Below are 13586 nucleotides of genomic sequence, written 5' to 3' on the forward strand. Positions count from 1 at the left end.
GAAATACCATTTTTGTGCTATTTATCAGGAGTGAGCGTCTTGTTTTCAGCATACACCTCTGCTGACTTTTATGTTGTACGTACATATGTACGCGTATTTTCATGATATAATGTAGATACTCATGCGTAGAACTGATATTGCTGTTGCTCTTTATCTTACATGTGGACCACCTGCTATTACATTCTACTGTGCAATGCATTTTGTGTGTGTGTGTGTTACTAGCTACAAACATTCCCGTTTCCAATATGTATCTCACCGTTGCTCCCATTGCACAACATATGCAACCCACTGTGCAGTATTGTCTCACTGGCTGCCTATACGAACGGCGTTTGCATCCTTCATGCTTGTAGAGATGAATCTTCGTGCAGTGAGATAAATTTGCGTCTCTTTCGCATATGGATAACGTATGCACCCAAAGCAAAAACACGTATTTTACATTTTCGTGTTTTCTTTCTTCCTGCTCCTTGCCACCCTCTTTACTCATTTCTGTAGCACATTATGACAATGTTGTAAACGTGATTGGTCCATTTCCGGATGTTCTGCTTTCTTCACATGGGTAAGTTCTACCTCAATGGCTTGCGTCAACTATGGGTAGTATTTCGTACATTTCACCTTTTCCGATATCTCTTCTCGTTCTCGCTATATTGCATAAAATCTCATTTTGACCCCATTTTTATGTCCCTATTTGACCCTTTCAATACGCTTGTTGGCCGATATAAAAAAATACGTGTCGCTTCTTTTTTGATGATCTGTATGTCTGTGCAATCTTATCAAAATCGGCGTGTTACACCGAGGTACCCTGCCTTGTTAAAATCAATCTAAAGTTGGTTGTTTAGGAGATTGTTTACTTATCTTCTCACAAATCTCCAGAAATCCTGAGACAGAAAACACCAATTTATGTAACGCAATCGTGTCGGAAACCACCAATTTGTAATGTAACTTATTTTGTCTATTTTATATAGCATTATACTATAGCCCACAGTTCGAATATTTGTAATCTGATTTACTATTTTACCAAAATTCACTTAAACACTCCATCTTGATATTACGTTTACTACAATACGTAATGAAGGGCACATTTACACCTTTTAAATAGCTTACATGTAGATTATACAAGATTGATCTTTTGTTATATATATATATATATATATATATATATATATATATATATATATATATATATATATATATATATATATATATATATATATCGTTGCTATGACGACCAATAACACACATCGTCAGATTGCTATCTTAACAGAACATCAAAACATCAATAATAATATCTGAAGGAAATTAATTCTATTTCTTTTTATATTTTCTTCTTCGTCTTTTAGCTAGCTTGTACATATTTTAATAGCACGTATTGCCCGTAAATACAAGTAATATTAAAAATACATAATATTGTTATATCTTGAATAATGGGATTCATATATTTCGACCTTCAAAGAGAAAGGTTGGTTTTAGCACTGTGTGAACTATATTTTAGGAATTGCAAGAATAAAATATAAAAGAGGGAAATGTATGCGAATTGAACATTCATATATTTTGTATAAAATATGTATTTTTAAATGTACAAGTCATACAAAAATAGCACTTCAGTTTAATGGTTTTGTTCGGCGTTTAAATAGTTTCTCATAAGCAGCCTTTTTTTCTTTTGGTAGCATTTCGAATACGGAGTGAATGGTGAATTGAATATGCTTGTGATTTTATGCAACCCACTATTCATAATTTTCTTTCGGGTTGCATAGCCTCACTACCACTGAAAAGCAAAATGGATATTTTATATATATAGTATATGGATGCTATTTGTACTTGGCTTCTTGTTTCACTATTTTCCTCGCTGACAGACAGGGAGGACAGTTGGATCTGACACTTCCATTGTTTCATTGTCTACGTAGGAACAGTTGTTCTACATATATAGATGAATGTTTGAATCAAATTTGTTCAATTTTCTGTGGAACTAGAAGTCGGAGAATAATTCTCAACATAGAAAATTAATAATATATCAATCCACACAATTTGAATGAAATCGAAAGAAAACAAAGTAAAAATTCATATATGAATACTTATCACTAGTGCATCTGCATTAAAGAAGGAAAGTTCTTGAATAAAGATTTGATTTTTAGTTTAGCATCCAATTCAGCAGCATGGCTATATGAGACATGGGCCTATAGCTTAATGTAGGATCACGAGCTCCCGCCGGAAATCGAACCCGGGTCTTCCACGCCAAAGTTGCGTACGCTACCCATTTAATCATTGTTTCCTTGACTCTTTCCTTGAATAAAGAGTCAAGGAAAATATTCATAAAATATTTTGTGTGGAGTATTGTACTTTACAGGATTTCAACATGGATACTACGCGAAAGTAATGAAAAAATCCCTAGGTTTTCGAAATATGAGTGTGGAAAAGAATGTAGAACATTAGTTGAGTCAATCATAGAAAATGAATGAGGAAGTGTTCGGAAGAGCAGGAAAGAAAGAAAAAAAGATTTCTAGGTACAATTCAAAAGACGAAGAGAAAATTATTTTTAGATTAGCTAAACAGGGTACTGTAACACGAAGAACGTGATAGAAAGTACAGTGAAAGGAAAAAATAGAGAGGTGCGAAAGAGGCTACAGTTAATGGGAAATCTTATCACAGAAAACTTCTTACGTAAAGGGGAAGAGGTTAGTCGAGGACCGTGGTGCATAGAAGCTTCTTAGTTACTGGCAAGCAGTGTTTCATCGAAACATGTTTTTTTAGGGGGGCACTGGCCCCTGAGTTCTGAGATTGCCCCCATGGGAGACCAAAATAGTACATCTATAATCTATATAAATAAAAATGAAATTGACTATGTTTATGACTTATTAACTCTGGAACCACCCGTTCGAACACGATCAAATTTTCGACATTTCACTTTAACGGTGCAACTTAGGAGAGGGGATATATATCGAGATATCGAGATCGGATCGAAAATTACCGATATCAGAGAGTGCTTCAGTAATAATAAAAAATAACCGACTAACGGAATATATTACTATTTTTTTTATTTTAACCCAGCGAAGCGGGTAATTGACACTAGTTTGCTGTAAAATGGAACAGAAATGGCGGTCACGTCTTACAATCAGAACTCGACCGGAGCGGTCAGAGAGAGAGGATAAGATGTTTGTATTATTGTAACTAATCCTTAGCATTAGGCTCAGTGTAAACTTTCTGCGTGCTAGCAACATCTCTTGGCGTCACGTAGGAGAGACCACAGTTAAAAACTTCTATTAGCTTGACTGTCAACTATTAGGAACGGAACTGACAGTCTGAGGTGATTTGCTTTTGTAATAAGGATATATTGTTACCTATTCAACTATCTATTCAACAATGTAATTAACTTCAAATGCATACATGAAACAGGATGTTGTTTGTTAGTGGTTGGGTCTATTTTGGGGGATTCGGGTTATAAGAAACATTCAAATTGCCTAAACTCTATTGTACTGCAATGAAAAGAAAATATTTGTATATACTTACTTGGAATGCTTCCCGTGCTCGCTATGACCCATTACACGAAGCTCTTTAGATACACTTCCATTCATTGAATAGGCGTTTGGTCTTTTTGATTGCTGAAATAAAAAGAATAAAAAAATGAGTTAATATATTAAGTGTTACCAACACTTAGCAAAGAAGTATAGCAGAAAAGGGTAATTTCTAAAATGGAACCAGGTATGCACCCAAAACTTTTTGTTGTGAGGGTCCAAAGATTTCTCGGAGGGGGGGGGGTAGTCCAACACATCTATGTAGTATTTAACCTGTGTTACTCTGCACCCAAAAAGACGATAACTGTTATTTACTGCAACCGATATTCTCAGAAAATCTGATAAAACTAAATTATTTTTGTAAAGAATGTCATATATTCGCATAGTTGTTAACTTTAAACTTTCAGGAAAGTAAAATTTGCGTAGTAACATAAGCCGACGAACGGAGGTGTTAACTTTTCTGCAAGATTTGCGTACCCACAATAAAAAAAGAACATTCGGTCACATGCAACGCCTGGACGTCCTGCAACACACAATACTTTCCAGCAATAGGAGTTTCATAACATCTGCAATTAAAACAATCCTTCGCACACAGGCTTGGAAACAGTGGGCACAAATCTGTCCACCTTCGCTTTGACTATCCATGACAAGCGATAAATGATGATTCTCCTCGTTCGGCACAGACACAGGTGACTCTCCGTAATTCCTCGACTTCAGGATGCGCAAGAAGTAACATTGTCAGCACTGCTCACTGGCTATCTTTGTCCCACAGGATTCACGAGGAATCTATTTTACAGAAGATTAGTAGATAATTAAGCCTTTTTTTTGAATAAGGATATCATAATCATCATCATCATCATCATAGGTATTCTGGTAGGTCATTACCGCAACTGAGAAGCTTCCATACTCCATGGCCTTCCGTTAACATGTTCGTCTTCAGTACGACTTTTCTGTTTTGATATCGTCCATTAATTGTAGCCTTCTTCACACCCTCCCTCTCTTTCCTGCCACCATGTCCACCACTAGCATGTCCCTCACGATACAATTTCTTCTTACACAATGTTCCCCCCCAACCAGTTTCTCTTCCCTTCTTAATAATATTTAAAAATTTTCTTTCCTCTCCCACCATTTCTAACACCCTTCCATTCCTTTTTCGCTCAACCCAGCTATTTTTCTCCATTCTTCTCCATACCTACATTTCGGAAGCTTCCTATCGTTTTCCATTAGTTTTGTGTAATGTCCATATTTTCGCTCCATACAAAACAATACTTCACACGAAGCATTTTATGAGTCTTTTTCTCAACTCTTTATTCAAGGTCGCACAAAATAGTATTTTCTTCCTCCTAAAGGCTTATTTCACCATTCCTAATCCTTTTATTTCACGTTCACACTTCATATCATCACTAATAATACTACCCAGGTATCGAAAACTAGTCACTTCTTCTATTTTGTCCCCTCCTACTTCTATATTTGACACCGACTGCTTCACTGCAATCACCGTGGCTTTTGTCTTTCTAACATTTAATTTCATCCTATATTCTTCACAGTTATTAACAAGAAATAAAACCTGTTAACACGGGAGATTGAACCCGGGCTGTCCATTCTGTAGACAGGTATCATATCGATTTTGCCATTGTGGCTGTATAATCCTTGTAGCACCCTCTATATCGGAGTTTCTCAACCTGATGGTCGCGAGTGAACTGCATGGGGGTCGCGAAGAGAGATGAAAGAGATAAATGTAATTAGGATCTAGTAGCGGAAACATATTTTAAAGGTTATTTTGAATTTCTAATTTTGGTTTTTATTTTATTGTCAAATACAGCAATGAATATTAAACATAATTTTAAACCAATAAAAAAAGTCATTTAAAAACAATTGCTATGAAAAGTAAATTCAAAACTTGTGAATAACTGCATATTGAAATACAAGAAAAATGCAAATACAACAGAAACTGCTTGTTGAAACGTATAACTTGTTTCCAAACATTATTTTTAAGTCACTTTTGCTGTAATTTTACTGGAGAAACGGAAAAGTAATATTGTTATAGTTTCTCTGTTAATGGAACATATATATATATATATATATATATATATATATATATATATATATATATATATATATATATATATATATATATATATATATATATATATATATATATATATATATATATATATATATATATATATATACCGTTGGATTTCAATAACTAAAATTTCTTGATAACTCAATATTTTTTTCATACCCCCTTGAAATTCCCTTAAACTATCCATAATAGTCAATGTTAACAAAAACCTCTGTAAGTCAAACGTTTAAAAATTATAACCTCGATAAGTCGAATTTTAAGGGTTTTATAATCAAATTTACAAACTTTGGTAACTCGAGCTTTCGAATCTGCGAATCTTTCCGAGTCGAAGTCTACCTCTATTGTTCGAATTTCTCTTGATGCGACCTTGATAACGTGCAGTTATAGCTCTATGTTTTTTACGTAATAGTCATTGTTGCTAGTCCTGTCTTTTTTTGCTCATATGTACTGTAATTGTGTTTAACTCATGCTATGTTATTTTAACTGGTCATCTTAATTAATTTAAAGAACTTTCACAACTTCGCGTTATTGACCGTTGAATAAATAAATCTTCGAGCTATGAATGTAATACATAGTGTAACAAAAAGGTAGGCAAAATTTCAGGGATGGATTCCTTATAGGTAGACAATCTCCTCAATACTAAAGAATTCAATGCGCATGTTGGGACTTCTTCATCGATTCACCGAACTACGCACTGTTTCTTCATTAGCAACTTTTTATAAAACTTTAATAACGCCCAAGATCGAATACTGCTCTCCCATATGGGCCATGGCAGCACTTACACATCTCTCCAGACTTGATTCTGTTCTCAATTTCTTCATCGCTATAGTCCGTTTTCGTGTTCCTGCACTTCGATTATTATCTAAGAAGGAACTCTTGCGACATCTTAATATTCAGACTCCTGAAGTACGCAGAATTATCTCTGACCTGAAGTATCTACATAAAATAATTAATGGAAACTTAAGATCGAAAATATTACTTCAGGAAATATCCTTACGTGTCCCTTCTCGCATCACCCGGAATGCCCACCTATTCCATCTTGCCCGTCCTAGGTTGGCTATTATACAGAAGTCTCTTTTTTATATAATACCACTGTTATAATCAAGTAACAACTGATGTGGACATTTTTTTCGAGCTACCCAGTGTTTGAAAGAGCAATTAAACGAGTTTTGACGGACTAGTTTTACTTTTACACTCTTTTTTCTATCTTGTTGTTATTGTTGTCTTGTTTTTTAATTTCTTTTGTTAGCACGTCCTGTGTAAAATGGCAAAGTTATGCTGTATCTGGGAATTTGTTCAATAAATAAATAAAATAAATAAAATCAAAGAAGTTCATATGACCATATGTCGGAAAATGCATCGTTACAGAGTTACGGCTATTGAGCCACCTGATGGTGTAAAATAGCCACATTCTGATCGCTCCCTAATGTGACTCAATTTAAACCTCGATAACTCAGACCCTAATTAAGCTAGAAAGATAATGTTGGTATCTGTGTATTCCTGAAAGACGACGCTTTCCGCCGATATGTATTTTGTGTATGTAGGGGTACCACTGGGAACGGAGGAGGGTAATTACCTTTTTTTTTTGTTTTTTGCTTCAGGATTTTAGAGATGATATTCCTTGCCCCTGGGGGGTACACTCATAAAATGTATATTGGCGCAAAGCTTCATCCTTCAGAAATATATTGCGACCAAAATTATCTTCCTGGCTTAATAAGGGGCTGAGTTATTGAGGTTTAAATTCAGTCACATTAAGGAGCGATCAGAATGTGACTATTTCACACCGTCAAGCGGCTCAATGGCTGTAACTCTGTAACGATGCATTTTCCGACATATGGTCATATGAACTTTTTTGCTTGTCTACCCATAAGGAATCCACCCCTAAAATTTTGCCGTGGGTTTTTGTTACACCATGTATAGTCACTTTTCATGAGGAAGGCTGAATCTCGGTATCTGAAATTTTTATGTATTCTCTTCAGCTTCGAATTACCGAGGCCCCACTTTATTATTATTATTATTATTATTATTATTATTATTATTATTATTATTATTATTATTATTATTATTATTATTATTACCTACTGTTAACCAATATAGAAAATAATTCAATAATATTTGAAATTCCACCGTTAACAAAAATTGATCATTTCCATCCACCTTTTCTATTTGAATGGAAAATAACAAAAAATGATAGTAATGACTTTGAGAACACTCAAATCAAGCCAGAATTTATGATTTCAAAAATGCTGATTTTCTAGGTGTATATAATGGAATTAAGGAAATGGATCGGATAGATACAAAGAGTAGTAATATTAATTAATTGACCAATATATTGTATAACAATATATATGATGTGCTAGATAATTGTGTTCCTAAGAAACCAATTAGCAATAGGCCTAAATACAAAGACCCCTGGATGAACAAGGAACTGAAATCATTAATTAATAAGAAAACCAAATATTTTGTTAAAGCAAGACAATCAAATAGTAATACATGGTATCAAAGATACTCCGATTTACGGAAAATTGTCAAAAAGAAATACTTAGAGGCGAGAAAATTATATTATACAAGTCTGGAAAATAGTGTTGTCAATAACAATATGTTTTTCTGGAAAATATTTAAAAATTCTGATGGCAAGCAAATACCAACTGAAATGAAACATAATGACAAATCAGTTACAGAATTAAATGATGTGAAATTATTTAAAGATGTTTTTAGTGAAAATTTTAATTTAGAATTAGGACATTACCCAGATAGCCAGGTTATGAATTCTCCTTCGCTCATTAGCAATCACGACGTCATAGATATACCGAATATCACTGAGTCTGATGTAATTCATGCAATCAAAGTTATTAAGGCGAGCACAGCTCCTGGTCCTGACAATATCCCCTATTATATAATTAAAGCCTGTAGTACCGAATTGTCAACTGTTTTAACAAATATATTTAATGCATCCCTGAGCAATGGTGAGTTTCCTTCAATGTGGAAACAAGTATACATTGTACCAGTACACAAAGCAGATGATCGTAGAATTATAAAAAAATATAGACCAATAACACTAGTCAACGCATTTTGCAAGATTTTCGAAATTATGATACAGAAACATTTATATTTTAATGTAAAAAACAAATTAAGTAAATTTCAGCATGGATTTTATAAAGGGAGATCGATTGTAACAAATCTTGTACATTTTACTGATTTTACACATTTAGGACTTACGAATAGATTACAAGTAGACACTATATATATAAATATGTCAAAAGCTTTTGATTCCATACAGCATGAACTTCTTATTGATAAATTAAGAAACATAGGTCTATCTCCATTGTACATTCGATGGTTTGTAAGCTATCTAGCAAACAGAACGTTTAAAGTAAAAATTTGTCAAATAACCTCTAGTTACGGTTATATAAAGAATGGCATACCTCAGGGTTCTCCTCTGGGATCCCTTCTTTTTTCAATATTTATTAATGATTTTCCTGAGAAAATTAAATACTCAAATATTTTGTTGTATGCCGATGATTTAAAATTATTTAGAATAGTAAATAGTGAGTATGATAACTACTTACTACAGGAAGATCTAGATACTATTAGTACATGGTGTAAAAGTAACTTATTGAAAATAAATTGTGAGAAAACTAAATACATATCATATACTAACAAAACCCAATACTACGTGAGCAAATATGTAATTAATGGAGTAACATTGCATAAAGCCGAACAGATTAAAGATTTGGGTATAGTGTTTGACAGAAACATGAAATTTACCTATCATATAAATGATACAATCCAAGGGACTAGAAGAATAATAGGGTTTATTTTCAAACAATGGCCTGAGTTTAGAAATGCCAGTTCATGTGTATATTTATACAAGATGCTAGCAAGATCAAAATTAGAGTTTGGTGTAGTTATTTGGAATAGTATAGGTATAACATTTGCAAACAAAATTGAATTAGTACAAAAATGTTTTATTAGGTTACTCTGCTATAAAATGAATAGAGATTACAACTCACGTAGTTATGAATACTGGTGTCAATTTTGGGGATTGCAGGCAGTGAGCGACAGGAGAAAAGTTATTGAAAGAGATTTTATTAAGAAACTACTAGACAATAGCTATAATAGTGAATATTGCTTGCATAATATAGGTATAAGGGTACCAATGTATAATACAAGAAATATATCAACATTAGTTCCTTTGAATCCGAAATCTGTAATTTTAAGAAGATTGACCAATTCTTTTAATTTAGTTTAATTTATTTTTATCAGTATAAAAGCATGAATTTTAGAGCTTGACAAATATTATTTTTACTATTTATGACGACTATTTTGATACTAAAAAAAGGTGTTACTTTGACAAGGAATTATTAATCCGATGTTATTTTACTTTATTTTATCATTATGTTTTATTGTCTTAGTATGTAGTTTACATTGTATGTAATATGTGTTTATCTTCTCTGATAAAGTGCTGTATTTTTGCCGTTAGGCTGTTCATGGCACAGAAATAAACATTATTATTATATTATTATTATTATTATTATTATTATTATTATTATTATTATTATTATTATTATTATAGATATGTGGATGATAATCTCATTTTGTATTTATATCAATTTTGATTTTTTCATCGGAGTACAGTTTCCAAAATGACATGTCTTTCTCAGTTAGGTATTTGCTTTCTTCCCTTTATAATATGAAGTCATTATCTTGATAATAAGTAATCATATCTTCAACAATATTCAAGTAATTTCTTGCCGTTATCTGTTTTATGAAATAGGACCGATAACCATCTTTCTTGACTGCAGTTGATACTACTTGTCCTTTCTGACAGCTCGCTGCGCTCACGTGGTGCTCAATGCTCTGTTGCCAGCTTTTGCGTCGGATATTGAAACACGAAATTATTCACTGCAAGTAAATGTCAGTCTAACATTAAATGACACAAAAGAGAACTAAAACGAATGCTTTCAATCACCAGTAGGTTCACTACTCAAGTTGACATTCGACCAAACCATTGTGCGTTTGTTTCAAGGATTTTATAAAATAGAGGATCTGCCCACATGTATCTTGATCCTATTAAATAATGAAGCCAAAAAACAATCGAGCATCGGCACGTCTGATTGGTTACTCTCGTTTCCGCCATCGTCTGATTGGCTACTTTCGTTTCCACCATGGTTGTTGACTCAAAACTTGCGATCCTATTGGATGGAGTGGGCAGAGTAGGGGTGGCGAAACTGTGACGTACGGCTTCAAGATTTTGTTGTAAGGGCAGATCCTCTATTTTATAAGATCCTTGATTTGTTTATATTCAAATTGGCAACGTGATGAAAGGGTGGAATGTTTACCATTGCAGAGCGAGAAAAATGAACCACTATAATTGGCTGAAGGTGCTGTTGCCATAGAAACAGTTCTTCTTGCCTGATTGTTATGACCACGTGTAGGGAGGTAAAAAACAGAGGAAAACAACTCTCAGAAGGGACAAGTTGTATCAAAATGAAGTTTAGTATTTTCGTTAATTTTCTTCTTGTTATTTAGCTTCTTCTTTCTATTCTTCCTTTTTGTGAACGGAAACATTGAAAAACTAAATGCTTTATTGTGCCTTCTTATTCATTACATCAGCATAATGTAGAATCTTTAACTTAATTTGAAATAATTTCCACGGTGTGAGCAGCACCGTCATTTCAGATTTTGCTTGGAGGTGGGAACGCTAAATGTTAGAGCCTTTCAATTTCAACTGTGCCCCTTCTGGCGCTGCTGTCGATGTGTGTTTTCCCGTACCTCCCTCAAAAGAGGAGGGAGAAGTTGTTGCGGCCGAGATCTTTCAATTGTTAGATGCGGAAGCGTTGCCACAATGAATTATTTCACGGACTTCGCTGTCCTCTATCTTGTTAGCCATTCTAAGTAGCCTACGATCTTCACTCGTCAAGACCAAACGATTGAATGACAAATTGGCAACACAGCTCAGGTCATTCACTTCTTTTCCGTAAGCAAAGGGAGGATTTTCTCCGTCAAAGGGTAGGCAGGTTGGGGCCGAAGTATATTTCGCATATTTTCCGAGGGCACACATGAGATAGATAGGCTCTAGTAGATTTTCAGGTTTGTTATAGGTATATTACCTTATAGATTAAAATGTATACAAATATCAACTTCTTTGAAGGCAATTGCACACCCCAGAAAGCCAATGACACTTCTCGGTGTAAGCGCTGTATTAAATCAACGACTATAATATATACACGAGGGAGGCCAAAAAGAAACCGGACTTTTGTTCTAAAAAATAATTTATTAAGTTTATTTTTTATTATTATTATTTTTACGTTCTTTCAGTGTCCTTCAAATGCCGATTCAATTCTCCAATCTTGTTTCCCTTGTCTGGAACTCGTCAACTTTTATATCGTCCAGGGCACTCTGAGAAGTTCTTTTTACAGCCTCTACACCATCAAAACACTTTTTCGTTTTAGATTTTGTTTAATTCTCGGAAAATATCATCATGTTGGTCATAAAAGTTTGGATGACTTTCTATCTGATTTTTCAAGTCCTGGCTCATATTCAGATGAATGTTTTTTTTTTCGTTTGTTTGTTTATCTTGTGTGAGCAGACGAGAAACAAACTTACTGGCAACAAGTCTCATTTGCAAAACCTCAGGCTGGCACGAGGTCCTATTCACTCCTGTCTGTTTTGAAATATCGTCGATTATGAAACAACTATATTCGAAGATTTTTCGATGTTTTCGTCGTTTCGAAATGATGAAGAACACTCAGAATGAACATGATCTCCAACACTTATCTCACCACACTTAAAGCGTCTAAACCACTCACAAAATGGTGTGCTGTTCGTAGTATCCTTCTTGAAAGTCTGTTGGTAAGTTTTCGTTTCCGATTTTCCAAGCAGGAAGCAAAATTTTAAACATGCTTTTTGTTCCTTGGAATATGCCATAACGATTTCGCAGGCGACGAACGAGATCTATTGAGAAAAACAATAATACGATCAAACGTTAACCTCCTTTGCAGATGCCGCTTTGTCAACCGATTTTAAAAGGTTTCTACTAGATCCACCTATCGGGAGAACTTTGTACTACGCCTAGAAGCGGCGGCGCTATTTCAATCCGATTTCTTTTGGGTCCTTCCTCGTATGTACATATCAATTTTTGATCTCGACCATAATATTATTTGATTCCATGCTGAATGTTTTCCTTTAACTATTTCCTAATTGTAATTTCCTGGTCCATTTCTTAATTTTGTTTTTCCGTTGTTTCAGGTCAGTATTAATAAATCAATCTTTTGTATTGAATTCATCAAGTTCGTAGGTGAAAGTTTTATTGGTTAGCAGGTTTACCAGTTATGACACTAATATTCTGCTTATTCATCTACATATCCGTTTGATATTTTGGCAATGTGTCCAAATACACGAAAGAAAAAATCAATTTTATATCCCGTTCGAGTTAAATTTCTACATAAAGACTTCATCTAATATAAATAAAGTAAAGGGTTTGTTTGTCAGTCTGTGTGCGGCATGGAGACGAGACAAGTGGACCGAGAGTTACCAAATTTGGGTCACGGGTACCTTGGTCCAGGCCCCAGACCAAGACGAAGAGTTCTTTTTAAAATTTCAAACCAGGGGGTCTCAGGGGAGCATTTACCGGGACATGTAGAAGTAGTAGAAAATGACCGATATTAGTGTCGAACTCACAGTTTTCGCGATCGCTGAGATCAATGGTGAAACTCCGATCGCTTTAACTCCCAAATTCACGCCATTCGGCTGCGGGCTGGAGATTACCGGGGGGAGGGGACATACCGAGACGTAAAAATAATCCGAAATGACTTATATCAGTGTCAAATTCATAGTTTTCGCGGTCGCTGAGATGAATGCTGATACTCCCATAGGCGTTGACTTCAAAATACAGCAGCCATGTGAAGAATGGGTATTGCAGCTCGTATTCAATAAATTCCAGATGTTTTTAATTGTCCAGCTTGTATGATAAACAAGAGCTTCTTTATTAT

The 13586-nt window shown here is 34.4% G+C and overlaps 1 protein-coding gene across 1 annotated transcript in view; it reads right to left on the reverse strand.

Moving 5' to 3' along the window:
• The window catches only part of LOC145668954 (adenylate cyclase type 5), a gene marked incomplete in the record, with an annotated part of 459372 nt that overhangs the window by 71765 nt on the left and 374021 nt on the right, over positions 1–13586 (reverse strand). Inside the window, 1 exon segment of the mRNA XM_081737245.1 lies at positions 3502–3593. Coding sequence (XP_081593371.1) covers positions 3502–3593 — 92 coding nt within the window.

Source organism: Thermobia domestica, chromosome 13 (assembly GCF_964235325.1).
Source record: "Thermobia domestica chromosome 13, izTheDome1.hap1.1, whole genome shotgun sequence".
Classification (NCBI taxonomy): Eukaryota; Metazoa; Arthropoda; class Insecta; order Zygentoma; family Lepismatidae; genus Thermobia; species Thermobia domestica.